General features: G+C 38.7%; 1 protein-coding gene across 1 annotated transcript in view; it reads left to right on the top strand.

Annotated features, from left to right (window-relative positions):
- The window catches only part of LOC137292154 (pikachurin-like), a 139,714-nt gene that overhangs the window by 82,747 nt on the left and 30,284 nt on the right, over positions 1–26,683 (top strand). Inside the window, exons 3-4 of the mRNA XM_067823700.1 lie at positions 10,194–10,712; positions 15,071–15,272. Of these exons, the coding sequence (XP_067679801.1) occupies positions 10,194–10,712; positions 15,071–15,272 (721 nt within the window). The remainder of the gene's footprint in view (positions 1–10,193; positions 10,713–15,070; positions 15,273–26,683) is intronic.

Genomic DNA, 26,683 nt, shown 5'->3' with positions numbered 1-26,683 from the left:
ATTCACCTGTAGATCTTTGCTTTCAACTTCTCTGTGGATTGTTTGGTCCAGATTAGGTATCTACCTGCTGCTGTGATGTATGTAATGCATTATTGAGTCTGGTGTTTAACACAAACAAATCTATACATCAGGTGTATTGTAATTGTTTCATCATCTTTCTAGAAGTTGTTGGGTCGATAAAAGAAGCATACTTTCTGTGTTAGGCATTAAACAACAAACAAAATGCAAGTTGTACTGTGAGAACGCAGCTTTGGGTGAGTATTCTCTTGCTTGTGTGTGTATTGTAATTGGATAGGTGTTTAAACTGCAAGTTTGTAAAGCTAATGGATAACAACGTCTTGTTTATTGCATAGAGTGACGTTTTGGGGTATATTCTTACACTGTTTGCAAGCTATAGCCCATACTGTTGTATACATTAGTAAAGGTGCATTTTCTTTTGGTGTAACTGCCTGTTGCAAGTCACTGGGACATTGTGCTGTGATGTTATTGATTGTTGAAAGGAATTGTGTCTTGGTGTTTGGATGGCTCCTGATTCTTTCGTCATGGTTGAACATCACAGTCAGCTATTACTGCCTTGGCTTGATGCTAAATCATGCTTTGTGGAGCTTATAATCTATTCAGGCAGGAGGAACTACCCTTTAGTCTTCTCACAAACCTAAATTCATTGCTCAGAAGACACTTTACTTTCTATGTTTGTCCATCGTGTCTGGAACATAGTTGCATGAAATGTTTTATCCAGTGCAGTGTGGGCACAAGTAATGTCTCAACAGTGTTCTTCATGTTGCCAGAATGTCTTTCTCAAGGTCAACTGGCTGAACTTTGATCACAGATTTAGCTTCTCAAACATCTTAATCAAAGTGAAAATACATATCAACTAAGTATTAAGAGATTCTTTAGCCAAATATCTGAGATTTTAAAATTCATGTAATTTTACAAACTGGTAACTGAGTCTGATTCATTTGCAACTTTCAATTAGTGATGCGGAAAAGAATGAGAGGGAAAAGGATGAGAGGTTTGTAAATATATTTGTGATGTTTTCATTGAGTCATTGAAATATATTAGTTTATAACAGTCCATTACTGATATGATGCCCTGTTTTGTGCCTTTGCCAACCTGTAGGGAGTGAGTGAGTGAGTGAGTGAGTGAGCCTTTTATGTCATGGTGCATCATTCGAATGTGGCATCAAAGCCAGAGCTGAAACAAGTCTCAGATGTTTATCACTTTGCCAAACCCCACAAGCATAAGTATGTGGAAAGACCATGAAGCATAAATAGGGAGATCACGTAATAGGTTCCTGGCATGCCCAAGGGAAGCAACCCTGCACATCAAAATGTGCTCCTTTGATAACAGAGCTACTTGTTCCTCACCTCCTCCTGGACAGGATGAAGAACCAGGGTTGAGGTCCTATTGCAACCAATCATGATTTATACATGTATTTAGCCTTCACTCCCCTAAATACAGGAATGGCTTCCAGTGACCATGAGACTGGGTCAGCGATACAGAATAAATTGTGATTAACACCATGCTTGGCAATATCAAAGCTAGATCATGGTGACCTCTCATTAATCAAGCCCACACCAGACACACCGCTGGGGGTGCAGTAGCACAAACTGCTAGATTACAGTGGAGAGGGGTTTCTGTAACCAGGTGTCTCATGTTAGTTGTAGAGTCCCCAGCAACCAGTGCTGACTGTAACAGATGATTTAATGGCTTATGTGGTCGGTCCCAGTGACTTGGTTGATTGTATCACATCCTACACAGATGATGTGGATCATTGCTTTTGTAGCTTTGCATCTGTATAGAAATTGCACGGGGCCAGTTTAGACTATTTACAGACCACCTTCTTATGAATGGAATATTGCAGAATGCCACATTATACAAGAAGCAGTTTGAAGAAAATTCTTTTGTCAACAGTCAAGACCTAGTCCCTTTTTGTTGTCGTATCTCCATTTTGTTGTTCTAATTACCCAATAGACCCATTTACCATCTGAATGTCTATAGTCTTTCATCGAAGTCATACCATGATTTAAAAGACACACCGTACAGAGAGACCTATGACAAATAAATTTCAACATATAAGCGCTGAGACCAGCATAGCTGATAGCGCTTTTGCAAAAGTCTTTACAGTTCAGGAATGTGCTTCCATATGAGGGTGTATGAGTTTTGTATGGCTGCACCAACAGCACTCAGAACAAAAACTCCGTATCTTGGTATATGTCTCTGATATGGTTTTGCATGTGAGCTCTGATTGGACAAGGCTTCCATATCTGTCTGTAGGTATATTGTGCGGTTGTGCAGCTGAGCTCTGACTGGACATGGCACAAGGCTTCCACATCTGTCTGTAGGTATATTGTGTGGTTGTGCAGCTGAGCTCTGATTGGACAGATTATGAAAGCTGTCATCTGAGACAAGGTGACAGAATTGATCATCATGAGTATTATCACTTTCCCTGGACATGTTAGCACCAACCATACTTGCTTAAACTGTCTTTGATGTTGATCTAATTATGTTAGTGAATATTAGGAAAATCATGAAGCAGTGATGATGGTTTCTTAAAATATACTTCAGTATTTGATATTTAGTGAACCAACGGCTTAAAAGAAAATTACTCTTGTCAAGCTATAAAGAAGATAAAGTCAATTAGGTAGCAGGAAACTCTTTCGAAGCGATGCAGTACATCTTGGAAGTAACGGAGACTAATATACAAGAACCAACAGCAATGAGGATTGTATTCATCTGTCTTGGAGCCCTTGAACTGCATTATTGTCCTTTCTGTGCGTCTTTACTGCTGTGCAAAATTCTAAATGAATCAAGTCTAGATTTTCCTCAATTCTAATCATCCATCTTGTTTGGATTCTTTTTAGTTAGGTTAAGATAGCGCTATTTGTGTGGATGAAAATAATGTATTTTAAGAAACTTGTATTGAGAGTGTGTAATGTTTTTGTCAGATCTCAGAAGGTAAGTATGGAGCATGGCCTCTCTGTATAAAAGGGGGCAGTGGGATAGCTTAGTGGTAAAAATGTTTGCTTGTCATGCTGAAGGTCTGGGTTCGATTCCCTACATGGGTACAGTGTGTGAAGCCCATTACTGGTGTCCCCTGCCATGGTATGGCTTGACTATACCTAAAATCAGCGTAGAACCATACTTACTTGGAATCTCAGGACTCTGATGACCTCAAGTCTATGTTAAAGTATGGGCGTTACAGTCATCTTAGATTACTCGGTCCAGTATGTAGGAAACCCATAAATGAGAAAATTATGACAGTATATCATTTTAAGAGTATTTGGACATTCTTACCAAAACAGTTCTGGTCTTCACTTGTACACAGTTACTTCACCAACCAGATTGTGGCATTCGTTTCACAATATGAACATGAGAAAGTGTAAATGGAGCCAGCGAGTTATTTCTGTTGCAATAATCATGGTATTAAAGTGAATCAACCATTCCTGTAGCGAAATATGATACTGTTGTAGTCAATTACAAGGGGAACAGCAAGTAGGTGTAACAAAATGTTATGTTTATTTTAGTCTCTTTTATTATAATTTAGAAAATAATATTTCTGATTATTATTGTTTTATGTCAAAAATGAAAAAATTTAATTTTGACAGTTATTTTCTATGTTGTAATTATTCACATACTTGGTTGGGTGGTGTGAAGTTAGAAGAAGTCCTTATAAACACTTGATGAACATGATAAGTCATTTAATGGATTAGGTTGACTTCCTGAGTTGGTTATTTGCATGTGGACATATGATTGCTGCTGAGTAAGCACGTTGAGCTTGTTCTTTTCAGAGTCCATGTGTCCATGTTCTATCATGATTGGGGCAATATGGTAGACTGGTGGTTAAGGCATTCTGCTCTTCCCGAGTTGGATTTCCCTCATGGGTACAATGTGTGAAACCCATTTCTGGTGTTCCCACGTGATATTGCTGGAATAACCTACCTACCTACCTACCTACCTACCTACCTACCTACCTACCTACCTACCTACCTACCTACCTACCTACCTCCTTCCCTCCCTCCCTCCCTACCTACCTACCTCCCTCCCTCCCTCACGATTTGGTAATCACTTCCAGTAGCAAGAATAGTATTTGATTCATCCACTTCAGCATCATGAATGATCGTGAGGTCATGCCAAAGTGTATCCCAGGGTCACTGCCAGTGTAGGTGTCATGAGTGATACCCACTTCTTGTTTGAGAGTTGCAGCCATCAACAACAACAAATGTTCGTGTATGTTTTGGAGGTGAAGATGAGCCACTATCTTTGTCGACTGGATGAAGCAAATCGACTGGACCAAAACATAACCTGATAAAAGAGCAGGAATTATTTCCAGAAACTTTGTAATAAGGAATAGAAAGAAGTTGTTATCCATAAAATGTACTGTATCTGCATTAAATGTTTGCTGTCAGTCTTCAGTCAGATTTTATGAAACTGGTACATGTGAATATTTGAAAGACATTTTAGGAATTTGACTTTTGTGTGAGTTGGGAGATACATCACTTGTTGGCCGTGTTTGAGTCTTAAGTCCATTGTGAACTGAACAGAATCAAACATAGGAATTAACATTAGTCAAACATTTTCTGTTGATTAGAATCCGTATAACACTACCAAAAGTTAAGATTGATCTTACATCTCATGTCAAGGTTTGATTCCCCACACGGGCACAATGTGTGAAGCAAAATTCTTGTGTCCCTGCCCTTACCTGTTGCAGGATTATTGCAAAATATGGTGTGAAACCAAACTTACTCGCACTGACTCGCTCATGTCAAGGTGGTAAAAGCAAGTATTTACAGTTATTCTTTGAAAGTTTCAAATGATAAAAATGCTCCATCTTGTAACTTTTTGTAAGTGTTAAAACTGCTTAGTTGCACAGATACGTTGATAAGCTATCAAGCTATGTTGTAGTGTATCTCACAGTCACTGAACCAGATTATTTTCCCTTTCACCCAGCCCTCCTTGCAATGCTAAAGTTTGATTGAAGCTTGATTGAAGCTTGATTAAAGCTAAATGAAGCCAGTCTAGATTTCCTGAAGTTCACCTGAATCTCCCAACCCACTGGGGCTCCTTTTCAAATGGGTGTATTTGTTACCATCAGAATTATATATAATCAAGCTCCAAGCATTAGCCTAATAAGCAAGATGCATTTTGATCTCTGCCAAGTCAGTGATGCAGGTACTTTTCTGATCTATCCATGTAAACTAGTGATTACTTCATGAACCTGAGGTTCCCTGTTTGTGTTCAGAAGGTATAAGCTGCTTGTCATTAAATCTGAGTAGGCATCAAAGGGCATGACTAGCAAGGTATGTCCTATGGGTGACTGTACCAGATGTGTGTGATCCGGGATGTTGTTGGCGTTCTAATTACCAGCTGTGGATTACCGTGACTGCTGCCGGAAGTGGTGATGCTGTCCAGCCTCTCATTCATGTCCAGGATGAGATGCCTGATCAGCAGTGAACATAATGACAGAGATGTATTAAAGGATGAACTGGGATATCATGATTAGGCATCATTTAGAAAACAGTTGACTTCCAAGTACAATTAACGGAGATCTTTGGTATCTATCTGTACTGGTACAAGCTCTATTGTCAAATAGGTTTGGTATATTTGTCTCTTATATTGGTCCCAGTATAACAATTGTTCTCTCAAGGCCTATAGTTATAGCCCAAGGACACTCACAGACACCCACTCAGACGCTTACAGATACCCACAGTCACCCACATGGACACCTACAGATGGCCACAGTCACACACACAGACACCTACAGATCCCCACAGTCTCACACAGATTCACAGACAGACAGACAGACAGATACACAGAAACATAGTCTGTCGTACAGACCCTGAAGTAGATATATCCAAGAAAGCCCATGCAAGTCTAGAAAATGTAGCAAGTCTGGATTTCTCTAGCTTCAGGTCTGAAATGAAGAAAGTCTCAGGGCTTCATTTCATTATATTATTTTTTTTTTCACCATAAAAATTTTTCAGTGAAATATGTTCATTTCAGAGACTAGTTGTTCGTCTAACAGAGACACAAACACAAGAGATTTGATGATGCCTTTAGTAGTCTCTAGGGTCCAGCTTCTAAAACACTCTTCGCTATTAATAGGGGAAATGATTATGAAAGTGTCGTTTCACCTCATCAGTTACTGCAGTAGTTATCAACCTTACTTATTAGTCAACACAGTCGGTGGTAACACAGTCCATCATACTTTCCTGAAATTAGTTCCCATCGGTCAGACATCTTGAAAAGGTCAGCTTTGTAATTATTACATTTCATTTACTGTACATAGTTATCTAAACTTAAATTTAGATTAATTAATGTAAACTGAAAACTCAGATTCCTTTGAGAATATATAAGAACTCAAATGAGGAATAACAACATTCTTGATTCATCAGTGTTTGTTGATAATAAGTCAAAAACAACTTTTTGGCCATGAGCATCTAGTTTGCCTGGCTGGAATCTTAAGGCAGTGTTTGTCCATGTGACTTGACAATGTACAGTTCCCCCAGGGTGGGGTGATGAAGAGAGGTAGCAGATGGCAGCAGTAATTAGCTTAGGGACAGAGGCGGAAATGATCACCCCACTGCCACAGGACCTGATATGGCTGCTGTTGTATCTCATGTCAGTCTGCCCTTATCTCCAGGAATGTGGCACAGCTGCCAGGTTATACAGAAACACAGAAATTGGTCCAGTGTCAGAAGACTCATATCTGCAAACTTACGGTTGCTTCTAGAAGAGACCATATAATGATATATGCTCTTGGCAGATAGGGAAGATTTCTATAGATTCTGCCATGAAGCCAGTGAGTAAAATGGAGTCAAAACCATTTCTAGTTGAGCTGAAGGTGGTCGTTGTCGGCACAGGTAACAGATCTGTACCCCAGGTATGTTTCTGTATACATGAACATTCCCTGGCCAAAATCGGAAGCGTACCCATGGAGATTCCATTCCTCGGTGTGTTGTTTTCTTGAATGGAACTGCCATACAGTTGTAGTAGATGTATTTGATTTCATTCTATAAGAAACGACCATACATGGTAAGGAAGATTTTGCAGAGCACAATACCAGTTGCAATCAGGTGAACAGGAACAACTACATACATTTTGGTTTGGGGTTGCGAAATATGGACCTGTCTTCTGCATAAGGAGCTAGATACGTTCATTATTTTGAATTTGTTAAACTTGCATTACTGCACACAGAAACATACCTGGGGTACATATCTGTAGTACCTGTGCTGGCAGTGACCCCTTCAGCTCTAGTTAAGGACATCACAGCTTAGAACACGAGTTTGTCATAGCCTTACAATGACCGATGTATATGGACTTCAAGAGGGAAAAAGATTTAGCTAACTCAAATTTCTCTGTGTATGTAACCTTGTCACCTAGACAGTTAAACTATCATTTCAGAATGGTACACCCTATTTTGTCTTATTTACCCCATGCAGTGCTTGAATAAATTACTAGGTTTTGAAATAAAAAATGTTTTGGAATCATCAAGGTTTTTAAAGGATGAAGATTCAGTGTTGAAAGGAAATAATATTTCTTGCTTCTAGTTCTGATTTGCACATTCTTGAGGAAAATTTAGAGCACCTAAATTAATAACATGAAAAATTTTCACCCTATTTTTATTTTAGCTGAAATTCTGATAAAAAGATATTAACACACATGGTGGGTGCCTGCGTGTTACTTCATGGAGTAGAATTACCAATTGTCATTTCTCATGCGGTTAATTGTTGCCACAGACTCTCGCTCACTGATTTGCTGGGGCGGGCTTGGGGCACCTGACTGATCGATCAATTAATTCCTCTTCAAGAATTATAAGAGACTTGAATGGCATTTTAATGACAAGTTAAGGAGTGAGGCAGGAAAAAAACTTTTCATTTTGTTGCTGCAGTGTGCCAGTGATTGCAATGATTTTCAGAGCTAATTCAAAGTTCTTAAGAATTACAACTTTTTTTTTTTCTTGAAGACAAATCATGACATATTTAAATATACCACTTCAAAGTTCCTTAAATAGAAGCAGCAGTCACTCATTCCTGTCTGTTGTGAATTTTGCTATTTATCCTATCTAAACTTAACCATGCAGTGGGGAAAATGTTAAGTGTGCTTATGTTGCACTAACTTTTTGTTTTGCTCAAAGTGCTTACATTAGGGGTTGACTAGTGGTTAAGGCATTCGCCCGTCATGATGAACATCAGGGTTTGATTCCTGACATGGGTACAATGTGAAGCCCATTTCTGGTGTCCCCTTCTGTGATATTACTGGAATATTGCTAAAAGCGTCACAAAACTACCCTCACTCAACCCAACATTACTCTTACATAACTCAAGTACTAATCAAGGCACTCACGCATTCATTCAGTAAATATACAGTATTTAGAAAGAGCGTGACTGTCCATAGGTCAGGATAGGTTGGCCATATACTGAAGTCAATATTCTGACTGGTGCCAATAATCTTTGATACCATTGCAAAGACCCTGGTTCAATTTTCCAAATGGTACTGTGTGTGAGGACATTTTCTTGTGTCCCTGAAATATTGCTAAAAGTGTCTTAAGTTGCCTCAAGCCACAGTCATTCACTTGCTCATATATTCTAATGTTCCTGTGAATACCGAGCTTATGTTATTTGACAGTTTCCAATAAACTCATAAGAAAATCAGCATAAAGGTGTTTTCATTTGATCACCAGTGTATTCTGAGTAAAAGCTTTTGGTTTAATTTGTGGAAATGATTAGTGCTTGTGATACTAAATACATAAGGGAATACGTATTTGTCAGTTTTTACTTTTGAAAAACTGCCTGCCTGACATCCTTCAAGAACTGTCACAGAGGAAAACTTCATGAGGATGTTCATGAACAAATAACTAACACTGAAATTACATCAGTAGGACAGCCTATAGCCAAGGGGCAAAACTGAGCAGTTTATAACTTGTATTTTTATGGCCACCAAGTCCTCATCAAGACAGGTACTTCCTTCAGAGGCCAATCTCATCTTACTCTGGGGTAATATTCTCTTGACCAAGTTGATGACGTTATTACATTACTGGGAGTGAGCTCTGCCAAGCTTACACAGTTATATGATGTTGTGATTGCTTTTTAAGATGGACTAAAGAACTACGACAGTAGGGACGGTTAATGAACATTTTGCAATAATGGAAAATCTGGGTCTCTGTCGGCAGCCTTGATGGAAATTTGAGCACCAGAGTTTGGGTCATGGTGTGTGCTCAGTCAGAAGTGCTTGTTTCACTGCAGGCATGTTTCAGAAGGGAATTATTCTTACCAAGGTTTGGGTAGTAGTAAAACTAGCACCAAAGCAGGAATTCCGTATCCCAAAGAATGTAACATCAGTTTGAATGCCATATAATAAAAGTGTCAGTCATGGGGGAAAGTACATAAAAAGTTGTCCAATAGGATTTAGGATTCACAGAAGTGGTCATCACATGAATAACTGTAATAGTGGTTGTTTCTGCAGGATTATACACCAGTTGTTTTCTCATTGAAGAGTGATATTTCTTTTCTATCATCTTTGATCATTTTAGGTCAATAGATGGACTTCTGTGTGTGTGAGACATGAGTTTGGTTGTGAATAGATGGACTTCAGTGTGTGTGTGTGATATGAGTTTGGTTGTGAATAGATGGACTTCTGTGTGAGACATGAGCTTTGGTTGTCTATTGATGGACTTCTGTCTGAGACTTGAGGTTTGATTGTGAATAGATTGACTTCTGTGTGGGAAAAGAAGGTTGGTTGTCAATAGATGGACTTCTGTATGAGACTTGGTATATTTTGGTATACGTGTCGCTCATGATAGGGTATTTTGTGCACTTTTCAAAAGACACAGTCAGTCTCAATCTCAATAGGCACGATTGTTGCTAGCCATCCGTTGAACATATGCTTGGGACATGAATGTTGATTGACACTAGTGTCCTTAATATTGAAGATACATACAGTTATAATAGTCAGTGATAGTTCATGCCAGATAATTGTCTGGAATGATAGTTGGGAACATTGAACTTAGTGGGTCTGACATTCCACGAGCTAGACATGATTAATGACTTCCCATATTAATGCTGTTAAGTCAGGTCCATTCTATCATGAACACAATATGTGTCCTGAGATAAAAAGTGAGCATTATGATGATGAATTTAAGTTCATTATCCATCGTAATTTGATATAATGGCTCATTTTTTATGTAATTTCAGCTGACCCAGCCAATGTAAAGGAACAAAGGGAGCCTGATCAACATGGTCGGGGATCAAAGGGCAGAGGTAATGCCAGTCCTTCACATTCAAACTATAACATTGCCAATGAAGTATTGCCTGGCAATGAAAAACAATCTCAGGAAGAATCCAATCTGTCCCAAGACAAGAGTAGTCTGCTATCAAAAGACGCTAGTCATAGGAAAACCAAAGTTTTGGACAAAGCTGATCGTGTTGGCCTTTTGTCGGAAAATCCCGAAATTTCCATTAAAACCTACGACCTGCGCAAAGACATCCCGGACCCTATCTCTGACTTCCATATCAGGGAAGGGGGAGAGCACTCTCAGAATGACCTGATGAGTCAGGAGTGGACGGAAGGAAAGGGAAAGTTCAAGCTACGACCTTCAAAGACTGTCACGTGTGATGGAATGGTGTGCCAGAATAATGGAACTTGTGTCGTTGATGCCAATATTCCACGATGCAACTGTCAAATTGGGACTGCGGGCAGCCGATGTGAAAAAAGTAAGTATTTAGACCTGCCCTTTTATTTTGAGCTGTGACATGTATGTTTTTGTCAGGGATAGTTCACTGTCATTTGTAGCTACTTTTCTAATCATCATATCACTGAAATTATGATTCACTGAAAATAAAGGCAATTGGCAAAGTCACCCAAGGTTCCACATTCCTGTGCAGAGTTATGTCCCTTGGTCACCAAGATCCTGTGAGAATGGGTTCTAATCCTGATTATGTTTTTTGGTTTGACTACACCATACTGATGCTTTAGGATTCAACTTAGCTAATAATTGTCAGAGACATGCTTCATATCTGGCTGTTCTCCTATGTAGTGCTTAAATAACGTGATATGTATGGAATATAGTCCAGAGCAGCATTCAATGCAACTTCAGTCTGGATCTGAGCTAGAAGAGGTACCCAAGTAATCTTTGCTGGTCATTAAGTTAGTGAGAGGTTGTAGGAATTTCAATCTCTGATTGGTTAACATGCCCTTGAATTAATCACCTTATCTTACCTCACACATAAATGTCATTTTCTGATTGGCTAAGCACTCTTCTATTATTTGCAGTGTAAAAGCGAGGTACATTGCAATGTGCCCTGCTGCCAATGGCAACTCATTCACTACTTCATGGTAGTACTTCTTTATCTCGAATAACAGTGAATCACGCATGCAGCATGGAAATTACAGATGTCTTGGGAATGCAAATTGAGGGAGGGGAGATAACTCTAAATTTGTGATTCTTTTGTCATCTGCAAAATCAAGCTATGGCTACTAAAGGATTTGTCTCGCATTCCAATGAATTTTATTTCGACAAAACATTCAATTGTAGTCCCTGTGAATAATAAGAAGGGGACTTACGCTGCAGTGATGTTTCTAAGATAATCCCACCAGGAAAAACAGTAGGAAGCAAGATTTGAATCGTTTGATTCACACACGTTGGCTGAAGTGTACGATCCGATAGCCATGTTTCAAACAGTTCAAAATTAACATTGCAGTGTTCAGTAAAATAAATACCTTATTCACTGGTCCCTCTGGCTCAGGGAACATAAGCAAACATCAAGGGTACATCAACCCATGCCCATGACCAGTGAACAACTTATAATGTATTCCTGGTGTTCTGCATCACCCAAGCTGAATATATATCTTTATGAGGGAACATAAATCATTTGTGCCTCACCCCATGGAAAAAGCATGCATCCACAGCAGTCAGTGAACCGGGAACCAGTGATTCAGATTGTCAGTATCATGTCAGTAAAATATATGATTGAATTTCAGTTTGTTTTGATGCTATCTTTACATACTGAGAGATTTAAACATTCGGTAAGGTAAATTCTTGTAGCATTATGGTTTGGGCATACAAGGTTTAAAGCATCCCTTGTTTGGTTTTAAAACCTAATGAGAGAGTCATAAAGCCTTGTATACCCCTCATCACAATGCTACAACTTATAATGTGTGTCACACTGAGGGCAAATACAACTACATCATCTGTTTCGGTATTACAGTAATCAAGGGTTTGCCTTCTTTAACCCTATCCCAAACACCCTATCATCAACTAGCTTCCAGCTGAAGTCAGGTCTTACAGATACCAGTATTCAAGCTTGCTTTGACCATGTTTTTTGTCTTCTTTAGAATACTTCTGTAAACATGGCGTCATAATATACAACAGTCAGTGTTTAATGTTCCCATGGCATTTTGAAAGCCTCTCTTACATTTTGTAAAATTGTATATTTTGAAATATAAGTTTCTTGTCTTTTTAGTGAAATTACTGATTCCATGCACTTCAGACTAACATTGCTAGAAGTATTCCATGGTAATAGATTGATAGATGAAGTTGTTAGAAGTAAGTTCATGAATACATATTTTTCTTAACCATAAAGATGTCATAATATTTGGATGTCTGCTTTCCCAGATGCAAAATTTAACTTCAAATGTTGATTTTTGTTGAGGTAAATGAAAACAAAAAGTGCTTGCTATTACTGCATTTGCAATTTGTAGTTCTGAGAATTTTGAATACATTGAAAATTGATTGTTTGCTGAGGAAATTGACAATTTTCTTGTCCATGCTTTAAATTGTAGTATTTGTTGTTGAAACTATAAGCATGTCTGAATGTTGTACTTGCAAGGACTTGAAATTATAAGCATTTTTCACCGCACACATTGCTTTCAAAATAAACCGACAGACCTAAATTAGATTTAGTTTGTAAGAATCTTTTTAGAATGTTTGCCATTTATCATGTAGTGTCAACAGAGAGGTAATGTCATCCAATATCTTTCATAACACAGTGACACCCATGAAGCGCAATATCAGACCTGATAAACTGGTTTATGTCATATTTCTTAGAATATTCACTACGGAAAACTGATGACCTCCCAGAATTGATTCAATTTTGTTGGGAGTGCAAGTTTGATGGGTTTTCTCCATTTTCATGACATGATATTCATCAGGTTATGCTTAGATCTCTGTGTAGTTAGTGATATGTAGATATCTTACGCTACTTCCGCATATTTATGTATTGCCTTATGACCAGACTGTAGTCCTTAGGCCTCCTTAGGTGGCCTAGACGTCTGAGTACAGTTTGCTGTGCAGTGGCCCACTTGTAATCTTTGACAGTGAGAACCATTCCTGGTTTTTCTAACTATGTTTAAAGGTTTTTCATTTCTATGCAAATGTAGGGTTTCACTGAAGTAGGAAATGAGAAAGACTTCAGTCCATATCCCCACTTAAATTTCATTTTGCAAGGTTAGGATTTTGCTGTATTCATTTGGGTGAGGTGGAGGTTAAAGTTACATCACCGTTGAACCTAATGTCCCAAACTCTGTTGAGACGAATTCTTGGTTATGTTGAACTCATCTCTCAGTCTGTGATGGTTTCTTATATAAATCAGTCTTTCTGTGCTGACGGATGTGTCGAACACTGAAGTAATTCGAACCACTCCATTCGTCTTGACAAGTTTGACACAATGGGATTTAACTTTACCTGATATTCATATATTTTTCCCATCGTTTAAATGTAGGGGGGATATGGGCAGAAATCTTACCAGTAAATATCCATGACCTGGGCCCTTATTCTTGAAATGTTCGTAGCCCTAAGAATTCTTAACTTTGGTTATGGCCAGTGTGTTAAGAATGGGCTTAAGAACTTCATAAGGCTACAAACGTTTCGAGAATAGCTAGCCTGCATCACTTGGGGTTTTCCACCCTCATGAAGATGACACACTATGATAACTGGAATTCTGTTACAATCACTTACTCATAAATGCCTCTTCCATAAACAGCTGTAATTGTATATGTAGCTATATATAATTAATGTTGCTCATAATAAATGTTAAAAGGTTGCATGGTGGTGTTTAATTTATGCTATTGAATGCAAATTAAGGAACACTTGCTGTGTTCAGATGGCTGTCGTTAACTGGTCCCTTGTGTTATCAGTTGGGCTGCACTGTTGACATAATCCTGGAATTCCTTATTGGAAAGGAGAAATTCTGTCATTTTGGCAGTTTGATTGACTAGCATTGGAAAAATCTGGTGTTCTTAATGTGATGAATTGATATGAAAGAAAGCATGCCATTCTGAAAATTCTTCAGTTGCTATGAGCAATATTCTATAGGCATGACAGGGAACCCAACCAGAAAATATTAGTGGTAATGTTTGCAGAAGCTGCTCTAGGTTACATGTATACAAGCCTTGTTCTGATAAGCCTGGGTGGAAGCTCAATTCTAATGAACTTTTGGAGAAGCCATGTGATAAGCTTTGGGGGGAAAAGTCTGTTCTTGTGAACTTGTGTAATAGTCGAGCTCTTATCATAGTGTGGATGGATAGTTCTTATGAACTTGTGTTAAAGCACGTCTCTAATCAAAGTTTACTGCACATGTGAAGAAGCATATCTCAAACATAACTTGCATGGAAGATAGTTTTAATCAATTTGTATGGAAGAAAGTTCTAATCAACTTGTATAGAAGCATAGTTCTAATCAACTTGTTTAGACATGTAGTTCTTATCAACTTGTGTAGAAGGTTAATTCCAGTCAGCTTCTGTAGAAGCATAGCTCTCATCAACTTGTATCATACTTGCTTGACAGTGATACAAGAAGCTGTATCAAAATGTTGCTTCACCTGATTAAAGAAGTTGCTCATCCATAAAGTTTGTCCTTATCTGATTTACCAACTTCTAAACATGCCTCTCAAAGAAGTTTGCATAGACATGTAGGTCTAATCAACTTGTATAGAAAAGAAGATCTAATCAGCTTGTGTCAAAGCGTAACTCTATCAACTTCTATAGAAGCATAGCTCTAATCAACTTGTGCAGAAGTGTAGCTCTTATCAACCTGTAAAGAATTTTAGCCGTAATCACCTTGTGTTTGTTGTAGTCATCTCAGTGGTGTACCCAAAGTTCCATGGCATGGGGTACTTGGCTCTGCCTGTCCTAAAGAATGGCTACCGAGACTTTCGGATCTCACTGGAGTTCCGACCAGAGGCTAAGAATGGTCTGCTGCTCTTCAGTGCGGAACTAGATGATGCCAAGACAGATTTCTTCTCCGTGGCTTTGGTGGATGGATACATCGAGTTCAGGTAATTGTCAGATATATGTTGTGTTTGGTGATAGCTACAAGTTGATAGTATCTTACTGATTGAGAACAGCATCCCTGAGACCTGCGAGATTGGTTCCAATCCTGTTTTTCTGCAACACGGCCATACACTTGGATGTCTCTGAATGGGAATGGAAAAATGGGAAAAGAAGTATGACCTTGGGCTTTTCTAACTTGGAGAGTTAACCTGAATGACACTGTTTAAAGCAATGTTAAGTTAAACTCACTTGCTGCTGGGATAGAAGATGTGTAATGTCAACCTGGTACCCTTGCTAACCCATACTAGTTCTGACACTGCACTACTTTCGGTTTTCGACCTGAAGACAGATGAACATACATCAACAGGATACAGTGAGTCGAACAGACATGGAATGAAAGGCATATTGAGAATGCTTTGATCCCCAATTAGGTCGTTTTTTGGATGCTGAATTGCATGACTGTGTTAGTGGCTATGGCAATAATTTTTGTAAGTTTTGGAAAATTGAATTCACATCCCATGGTAATGACAACAGCTGCTGACATGTCTTGACAGATTAGATATGAAATAGAGGGATGTTGAATCCAGTAATTGAAACAATCTTGAAGGCAGCTGTCATGAAGCATGTCTCACTTTTGAATCATCATCAGGGACCAAAATGGCATGGCAGCCAGTCTTCATATTGCTTTGATTAAAAGAATAATTTTTTGTGTGATTTTTCCCCCAGGTTAAATTCAGACTGAACATTGTTGTTGTATACTGCCATTTAGAGGAATAGATCCATGGTTTATCATTTGTGAAGATGTTCTGTGTTTATTATCTACCTAGCATGGAGGAGAGTTTGATTGCTACATGTAAAATATATAGATATACTGTAAACATTGATTATGGCGAACTGAAGGGTACTTCTAATCTGAGTTTGTTATAAGCTTTTTGATTAGTGAAAAAAGCACCTGTTCTTCATATCCATCAATTAGTTGTGAGAGAGTACACTATAAACTGTATTCAATAGGCTTCTTTGCTGTGTCTTCAGTTTTAAAGATACAGGTAGATGAACCATTACAGATGAAGATTGCATGCTTCCATAAACTATTTTTCCTTTGCAAATATAAATGGCTAATGCAGAGAATAATCAAACATCTAGCCTTCTTGGCTCCTATATTTCCTTGTGTAAATTATGTAAAATTGAAGTCTATGCACAAAGTCTGCTGTTCAGATTAGATCCTGGTCACCATGATAAGTTTCGTATTGTTATAAGATGCGTTTCATTATTGGAATGATGAAACATGTTTCATGACAGTCTTGGCCATCAGGATTTGTAAATTAAAATTACTGTAATGTAAGGAGGGAATTGGTTGTAGACTTTGTTGTTAGTTACATAGATGATGTAATTCAAGAAGCAAATTGATGTCTCCAAGTATTTCATTTTGTGGGGAAGGGTCAAGTTGGTACTGAAATAAGGCTATTACAAGCAGACTTATGTTTGTGTGAGTTTATTCACTGATCAGTGGTATAGCAGACTTCTTCATTCTGCAGGCCAAACTGGAGCCAGTGTTAGGTATGGAGTAGGCATCTGTACTAACCTGGTCAAGTAGACAGAGGGAATGTGTAACTGTCAAGTAGACATGGATGTAATCCATTTCTTGCTGGTGTAGATGTACTTGCATGTTTTGAAAGTGCTGTGTTTTCTTTGTGGCTCTCTAGCCTTGTGGTTTACTCTTTAGGTTTGGAGCATTTGAGCTTTCACTGGTGGTGGATAGCCCAGGAGGTACATCATTTGCTTGCCATGCTGAAGACCTCTGTTTGATTCTCCACATGGGTACCAAGTGTGAGGCCCATTTCTGGTGTCATGAACCTTGATATTGCTAAAACTAGTGTTATTTACACCCACCTACCCACCCACTAACCCACTCACCCACTCACAATGTCTGAGTAGGCTAAGCTGAGACATTGAGATTAAGATATACTGTGTATGCTTGGTGCTTGGAGGACTGCCCTCAAGTCAGAGTCACCAGTACTCTACGTTCCTGGAGGCTTGATGTCAGGACAGTATATGTAGATGTGACATTTATTGTTGGTGTTTCACATCACATCTGCACATGTCATTAAGTTAGCATGGTGATATGTGTCATGTAGCTGTCTGTGGTTTTTCTCTTACGAGGTACAATCTGTAGCATACCTGGCAGAAGGTACATGTTGTAGCAAGTCCCAGAGACAGATGTAGATTTTGTAAGAAGTCCCTATGAAGAGGTTATTCTGTGAAAGGAAAATCCTGTGAAAACAGTTGGGTGATTCTGGTCTAGTAGACATGCCCTGTCTGCAGGTTTGGTTGGTGAAGCTGTATCTTATGCTAGACATGTATTATCTGTCTAGTGGACAAACACTGACTCCATGGTGTAGGTCTCTCCTGTATGCAGTTACACAGGAAGTGTCTGGATGTTCAGACTCAGCCCATCCTGGGGTACAGGAAGTGGAACAGACTATCGATGTACATATAATGAACGTTATTCAATAAAATGCACCAGACCAATTCAGACTCAATTTGGTTGGACACTTGTGATTGGCATTCTGTAACTAGAGATGATTGAGGTGGAGGAAGAGGTTATTAACTGTCTTTTTCCTGCAATGATTATTTCTAGTCAAAGGTAACCACTGACTAATTACCTCGGCAACATTTTGTGTTTTAGGCTCTCGTAAAGTAGCATCTTCCCAAAATAATACCAATCATTAGATTGCAAGCAATTGTGTTTTCGATCTCAAGTGTCATGTTGCTGATGATGGTGGAACACTGGGATTGACAGGTGCTTTGTATGGTAATCAATGTTCTACCAGTCTGTGAAGTATTCCAGGGTTGAGGCACCAGTCAGTGACAGAATTGGTTTGTTGGTGGTGGAATTGTTAGTAGGTAGTAGGGCTGGGATGGGTAACCCAGATACCTAGGTTTGGTGGTAATTAGTTGGGGCCGGGTACCCATCTCAATACCTGGACCCATCATGATCATGTGACTAACAGATTAAAAAGTGTAATGTGTTATTCTTTCATGGTTAAAAGGTTATGTTGTCTTTGAAGATTTGGACATAATTTATAGTCATTTCTGTTGAAAATAATACATGATTAAGATATTGAAAAACTTGAACACTTAGCCTCCAAGCTGAAGAAAATTTTGCCGATTTCTTGCAAATTTGATGTCAGGAATTGTCATAATGCATATCCCATTAAGGTAAGATTGGGTATGGTAATAGGGGGTTGGGTACCTGGGTAAAACATTTAGACCCATCCCTGCATTTGTGGATGGATTGGTGAATCCATGGATTGGTGAATCCTTGGTTGGGAAAGTGTTATTGGTTGGTTTGTGGTTGCAGGTAACAGTCTAAGTAAACTTAGTGTCAGTGCTATTCACTACACTCCACCAATGAGTCTAACAAACCCTTGTAGAAGGTTGCGTCAGATAGCCTTTGAGCGACCTATGATCGTCCAATCAATAGAGGGATGGTTAACGAGATTTAACCAATCAGACAACGGCTACTACTTAGGGATCGGAGGGACTTACAAACTATTCAGGTCACTAACACAGATCTCTCCACAAACAAAAATCCCCATATAACAGTCATTTGACCTGCAGTACCATTAGCTAATATTTCCACAAGCTGAAATCCTTGAATATTGCCAAAAACACTATTTTCAGCGACTTTGTACGTACCGTTGTCATGGTTGTAACATGCACTGTGTGCATCACCCATAAGTGATCGTACCCTAAATGGCATTTGGAATTGTTCGGGTACGAACCTTTTCGAGATAAAAAGTTCAAAGGATATGAGCGAATGTGCACTTTCACGATTTGGTAAGCTGTGTTCTGATTGGTTAATCTCAAAGGTTACCTGTCGCGACCTCCCATAAGGTTTTGTTAGACTCAGTAGTGGAGTATAATGAAAAGTACTGAGGCTGTTTACTTAGACTGGGCTTTGCAAGTGAACATGGACATGGGTGAATCCTTGTACTTAGGCCTGGTAAATACATGGGCAGGTTTCAAGTACCTTCAGTAATGCTGCATCAATAACACTGAAGTTATAATGGCTAGTTACCAAGTCTGTAACAAATACTGCAGATGTTTCCAGGCCTTAATGGATTTGGAACTGGTCTGGATTTGTGGTGTTAAAACAGGACAGGCTACATGGGAATATATTTACCACTGAAAGAATTTTTACAAAGGAGTACTACTAAAGTTTCATCCAAAGCTGGAAATGGATAAGAGGCCTTAAGGTTCTCTTAGAGAAATTTTCTTGTAGCGTTTCAGTCAGTTGATCAGTTTTTGAAGCATGTCTCCCAATAGCATTGTTATACATTTGGATGCCAAACATATCCCCCATTTGACATGATACATCCTCAGTTTGACATGGTATTTCACCATCGCCAAAACATTGTATCCCTTATTTGTCACTATGTGTCCCCTTGTTTGACACCCTGTATCCCTTTGTTTGACACCTCTGTCCCCTTGTTGGACACGTTGAAGTTCACAGCTTACAAGCTCCAGGTCCCAAACATGTGGTTTGTGGACCTCTGCTGTCCAGCACTGACCATGGAGAGAACACTGAAACTTATTGTGATGACTCAACTCCCATCCTACACTTGTCAGGATGTACACATGCCACCAGTGTCTCATGGCATATAAGCTTTAGAACGGCCACCTGAGTGGGTGGTGCGTGTAGGCTCATCAGAGACAATGCTTCACATTTAGGGCAGACTCAGAGTGATGAGGACAGGAATCTCATTTCATTATGTCAGGATGTTGTCCTAGGTTTCAGATGAACAAGAACATATGTGTTTTTTGTGAGGGAGCAGGTTTAATAATGTTTTTACAGTGTATTCCTCCTTGTCTATAAGCAAAACAGTTACTCTTGTAGCTTTGGTGTATAGTGGGGGTTCTGGGTAAGATCATAAGTTTGTCCTTATTGTAAAGGCACCTTTGGCTGTACCTACAGGATGGGACATAAGTATGGACATGTGTACATAGTCACCCTGACAGAAAACCCATGGGGAGTCCCAAAGAGGGTCCAAATGGGTAGAATCGACAAGCTCTGTGACTTTTGAGACAAGTTTGCATCATGGATGTGTGCTCTTGATGTCAGTCACTGGATTGTCTGGTCCAGAGTTTCGCTTATTTACAGATCTAATGACAGTAGCTCTACTATTGTGGCATGCAGCATTAAACAGCAAACATTACGCTAGAGGGTCGAGATTATGCATTGTGAACATTGTGAAGGTAAAAATGGAAAGTCTCAAACTTGAAGATCCTGCCAGATGAGTGAGTGTAGTTTTACAACACTTTCAGCAATATTCCAGCAATATCATGGCAGGGTACACCAGAATTGTGCATCGCCCATAGTACCCATGTTGGGAATTGATTCGAGCCCTAGCAAGACAAACAAAGGCTTTAACCACTAGACTAACCTACCATCCAATTGCTGAAAGGGGCCGTGCAGTAGCCTAGTGGTTAAAGCGTTCGCTTGTCATGCAGAAGACCCGCGTTTGATTCCCCACATGGGTACAATGTATGAAGCCCATTTTCTGGTGTCCCCCGCCGTGATATTGCTGGAATATTGCTAAAAGCGGCATAAAACTAAACTCACTCACTCACTCACTCACTCCTATTGCTGAGTGGAATGCCACATGGCAAATAAACAAAACAGAAAGTCTGTCATGACATAAGATGTATGTTTTCAGAAGCAGTAGAAAGATACTTTATCCATTTGTGATATTTGTGTCGGTTGAAAAATACATGAAGTGAGTATTTACACATGTTCAGTGTTGAGTATGACACTAAGGTCCTCCCATGTACAGTCAGTGACCTCCCATTTGCTGGCAACTTGCTTCGTCATGTGTCATGTCTGATGGCAAGAGAAGGTATTGACAACCAATGAAGTCTGTTTGTCTTGCATTGTAGCAAAAGATCTCTCTGTGACTGACTGACGACTCCCAGCCTTTGATAGCCTGATAAAACTGTCCCTTGGAAGAATTCTTTAATTAATGTTGTCTTTGTGTGGTGCGATAAAGCCAAATCACCAATTTCATCCAGTAACGTTGTCTGACTTTCATTGGTGTGTTCCAGTTGTAGACTTTTGGTATACATGGTATCAAACATGTAATAAAATCTTTTATGTAGAAACCTCAGAGGCGGATCTTTTGGAAAGGTTGGTGTATGCCTGTCTGACAGTTTTGTTCCAGCAGTGTCAGCATGCTGTTTTGTCCAGAAAAACATGTTGTAGAAGGTCGTGACAAAAAAGGAATGGGAAATTGGTGTTGCCACATAATGGTTGCAATATGAGATATCTTGTGATATAGGAGTCCGTATTTAATATTTTTTTTAAATGATGGACATTGTTATGGTCAGTGATGAGTTTTAATGATGATGATGATGCTGGTGATGGTGAGGATGAACCCTTGAACCTATTGTGAGGTGCTGGAAGGTTCATAGTCTCATTGCTATTTCATACTTCATGTTACTAAGATTACTTCTGAAGGAACAGATGCCTCACTTGTGTTACATATGTGTTGTATTGACCAATTTAGGGTCATAATCTCAAGAGTTCAAAACAACTGCCTGCTTGACCTCCTTGGATGGGCTATTTTTAATACAGACCGCCAGATTGTAAAATTGAACTGCCTGGTGGGTGGATTAAAATTTATATGTGTATGTGAAGATACTCATCATATTTCAGGGTATTAAATCCTTTTTGTTTCACTCTTAAAAATAAATGATGAATTTGAATTGAATGATAAACTTCAAACTTTTCAAACCTGAATTATTTGTGGGTAGGTAATTTTGGTCAGAGCTGGCAAGTTTTACATCTAACCAACCCTGTGGTCTGGCTGAAAATCTTAGAGAGTCATACCCTGATAATCTGTGTGAATCTGTTTGAACCCATAATCAGGCATATAAAGGCACACAACTCTTCACAGAAGATTGTTATGTGTAAGTACCATTGCCCTTGATAAATAGTTTGAAATATGCATCTGATTTAACAGCAACACATAGTTTTCTACACAAATAATATTGTTGCAATGACATTATGGCTGCAGTACAAAGTTGCCATTGATGATCATATTACTTTTCAATTCATCTTCCATAGTTGTTGATGAAGGAATCAGCTTCATACGGATGTGAAATAGATATGCATTTGTTTTTGTTGTTATTTGTTCATATTTGTTTTGTCGCAGTTGTGATAATTAATATTTGTACTCAAAACTGACCTTCTCTGTTTTGAAAGCTGTACAAGTGACTCATCCTCATTTCCAATGTAATAAAATTATCTGGAGTCTTGTGTGTCAGTGTGAATTTGGAACTGTAATTCACTTTCCTTTGTAATGTTAACAGTTTCTGGAGAGTCTGTACATAAAGATATAAAGAGAGTTGAAACATGAATTATTCAGGAAAACCAAAGCTCAGCAAACTGATGGAATTTCACCAGAAAGGTCAAGTATTATTGGATAGTGTTTGATGTCAAACTGTTGTCGAAGAAATCTTGATCCTGAAATCTAAGTTCTGTTACAGATGAAAAGAGTATTAATGAGTGTCTATCGCTGTATGCATGCAAATAAACATCAGTGTTATCACCATAGTTAGTGGAGCAGTGAGTAGTCTCTCTGTACAGGTTATGACTTGCATACTTTCAATATATTGTTTGGACATGTTATGCCATCTCACGTCTCTTTGTGTGGGCATATGTAAACTGGATAAGTGTGTTTGTGAGTGAATAAATGAACATGCATACATGCATTCATGCATCTGTGTGTCTTCAAGGACCCATGCTCGTTGTGAGGAACAACTAACGTGATCAGGCTGTCAGGTGATTACTGCTCTGGTTGACACATGTCATTGTATCCCAGTGGCAAACATCGATGCCCATGCTGTTGAGAAGTGTATTGTTTGGTCCAGACTCGATTACTTACAGATCACCATGATTTAGCGGGAATATTGTTGAGTATGGCGGTATGCAACAACAGGACCAGCTATGTTGACTTACATATTACCTGTGTCTAGTACATGCATACATTACTAGATGTGTTTGCTTGATGGCCAGAATAGTAATCTGCATCACACAAATCTTTAAGCTAATACTGGTTTCCGAGTCAATTTTATTTTTTTCAATAATCCTCAGGAGATAGTAGAGTGGTTTTGAAGAAGCCGCTACAGCCTTGACATGCGGCCAGAGGTTCTGGAATCGCTGTGTCAGTCACAATACAGCTGCTTTGGTGTTTAGTGCAAGCTAGTGGTAATTGCATATTCTGTGTCTAAATGTGGTCTGAAGCTACAGCTGATTGATTGCTGTGCTATCCAACTGATGGTATGACTGGGAAAGGCATTGAAGGTCTGGAGACTTATGACTAAGACTCGACCATGTGTCTGCTGTGATTGAAATGCTCTGAGCTGCTGACTAGGAGACTAGACTCATAAACTGGCTAAAGTGCTGAATAAGTGTTGGGGATGGGATGAATTAACTGCAGAGAAAGTGTTCTGACTCGCAGAACTCCAGCTTCCATAGTGAAAGAGGTACATTGAAACTCCTTCATAAGTGCCTGAATATGGCGATATCTTTGCGTTAGCTTTGATTGAGTCACTATGGAAAAGAGGGCTTTATTGCTTTATTTTGATTCTGCACCCTAATGACAGATGGCAGACTGCTGTTGTTAGATGTCATGAAGGCTATGATTTATTGAATCTTATATAAAGTCTGGTATTGTGAATGTTGAGAGGAGACTAATCAAAGGGAGGAAGGCCTTGAATAGTAATACACCAAGTTATTAAAGACAAAATAATTTCGATTTTTATAGGAAAATAGAAATTAATTGTGGTTATATTTTTAGTTTTCATAAGTACGATTAATGACTGATGTCTAAGATGATATTTGCACAGTTTTGTGTAACATCATATTAAAATTCAAGGCATTGTTATTTTAAGTTCCACAACTGCCGGTGCAAAATTCTTCTCTTTGATGTAACAAGATCCACTAATCATTGAATATTAGGTTTGCCCCGATCATGAAAAATGATCAGTTACCACCCTATTAAGTTGATATCCTTCAAATTAATCGAAATGCCATATTTTAAAAATATTAAAAGCAATGTCTTGTTTTTTTAATCAATTGAGTGAGTGAAAGTTTCTTGATGCAGCTGTTTGCAACGATTTTATGATTAAAGGCAATGTGCTATTTTTTAAAGTCTAAAAGCAATGTCATAGTTTTTTTAACAACTGTGTTCGAGGGTATGCCAAAACATCAAATGCAATGCCAAGTAAGGTTCAGTGAAATCTTACAATGATAATCTGGAATCGTTTTATGGTAACTGACTTAGAGAATTCTACAGGATACTATAGCAGAGATTTTCTGGAAAACAACCCATACCTAATAACATTTTGTCTCGTAACTTTTTGCCGTTATACTCCACATATTAGACATAATGTTTGATCAAATCTCATCATTGCATTGAATGGTTCCCCGGCTGATGGTATTCTAGCATTGTCTTGAATGTTAACTGTAAATAGAACTGACAGTGTCATCATGACATGAAGTCTATCCAACTTTAACAAGGATCATAGAACATTCGTACTTGATATAAACCCATATTTTCTGCATCAGCGGTTATTTGTTTCTGACATTTTAGGATTAATGATCTAATGTCCTTTGAATTGTTGCATTTGTGTAATAGTAATAATGGACTGTTTTTCCAAGAAATGCCAAAGTGAATGATTATTAGCTGGAAATAAAAATTGATTATAGACAGAAATAGCTAATGTTTTGTAGAAATTGTTGCAGAGCAGTTCTTCCGTGCTCAGAAATCATGAGCAGAATGTGAACGAGAACCATGAATTCCTACAACTATGGTACAGAGAACTCACAGACTCAACACCTTTTAAGATCAAATGACACCAGGCCAAGAATTTGCCTCAACAATGTTCAATTTCAACAAGGTCCCTTTTGAGCATGTAGAAACCCAAGGACTTTTATGGTTTGTTAACTTTGATTGTGTTTTCAGGGGATTACAATGTATGGGTTTTCATCAGAGAAGTTGGCAGACTTGATGTACTGCTAATCAATTCTATAACTTTTTCTGTTAAATACCTCTCCATTCCAATTGATTTTTGTTCAAGTGGGGCAAAAACCATTTGTCTTGTCGTATCTTTGTTATTCACAAACCTATTTTTATCCGAAGAAAGGAACTGTCTGTCATTTTAGGTGATGCAAGGTTTACTCTATGATCTCAACGCTTCCATACAGTGTCTTTGATTTCTGGCATCTCAATCAGTTGCCATGGCAATTGGATACCCCATTTTTCTGCATATAGAGGCATTTTGGCACAAATGAGAGTTGTCGCTGAAGAAAGAGACTTTTTTACCAGGATGTTGTGTTTTGAATAATGATAAGTTGATATGTCCCAAGCTGCTTTCCATCTGTTGGTGGAAGATCCCTGAAAGTTCTTGGTTGAAAGAAAGAAAAGTTTGTTTTAGTTTTAATTGTTGCTTTAAAGTTTTCAGTGGATAATGCGACTGACATGTGAAATTGTGTGAAAAGTGTCTCGGATCAGCCAGTTCAATTTAGCAAAACTTACTACAGTTAGGCAGCTCAAACTTGTCACGTTTAGAAATAATGTCATTTAAAGCAGCAGATTTTGTTCGATGTTTATGAAGAGGACAGTCTTGGACTTGTGCATAATATTTTTAGGAGACAAGTGTTGTAACATATATTTCTTGTCAAAATCTTTTTCCAAAGTGGTTTCAAACCATTTACTGGTTGAGAAGTGAGCGGATGAGTTTGGTTTTACACCGCTTTTAGCAATTTTGCTGCAATATCAAGGCAGGGGACACCAGAAATGGGCTTCACACATTGTAACCATGTGGGGAATCAAACCCTGGCCTTCGGCATGATGACCAAACATTTAACCACTAGGCTACCCCACCACTTCTATTGTGCCTCAGCCCTTGACAGTTTATTCCAATCCAGTTCTTTAAGTGTTATAGTTGTAAGAGTGGCTGTGCTTCTTTGTTTATAGTCTAGTCCAGTTGCCCATTGACAAATAACACACAGATTGATGCTGTAACAATTAATTTTCACGTTGACAAGTTTGTATCTGCCTTTGTTAAAGAATTACAACACATTGAAAACTGATGGAAATCATCTGTTGATTGAAATCTGCTTAGATTTACTTGTATGTGACTTTCTCTTTAAAGCTTATGGCTTTATGCAAGTGATGGAATAGCCAAGTGGTTAACGTGTTTGCTCATCACATCGAAGAAGCGGTTCGATCCCGACATAAGTGCTATGTGTAAAGCCCATTTCTGGTATCCCATGCAAAGACATTGCTGGAATATTGCTAAAATGGCGTAAAGCCAAACTCACTCACTCATTATGGGGTTATTCACATTG

This window comes from Haliotis asinina, chromosome 7 (genome assembly GCF_037392515.1).
Source record: "Haliotis asinina isolate JCU_RB_2024 chromosome 7, JCU_Hal_asi_v2, whole genome shotgun sequence".
Taxonomy (NCBI): Eukaryota; Metazoa; Mollusca; class Gastropoda; order Lepetellida; family Haliotidae; genus Haliotis; species Haliotis asinina.
The sequence above is the reverse complement of the archived record's forward strand: the minus strand, read 5'-3'. Positions and strand labels throughout refer to the sequence as shown.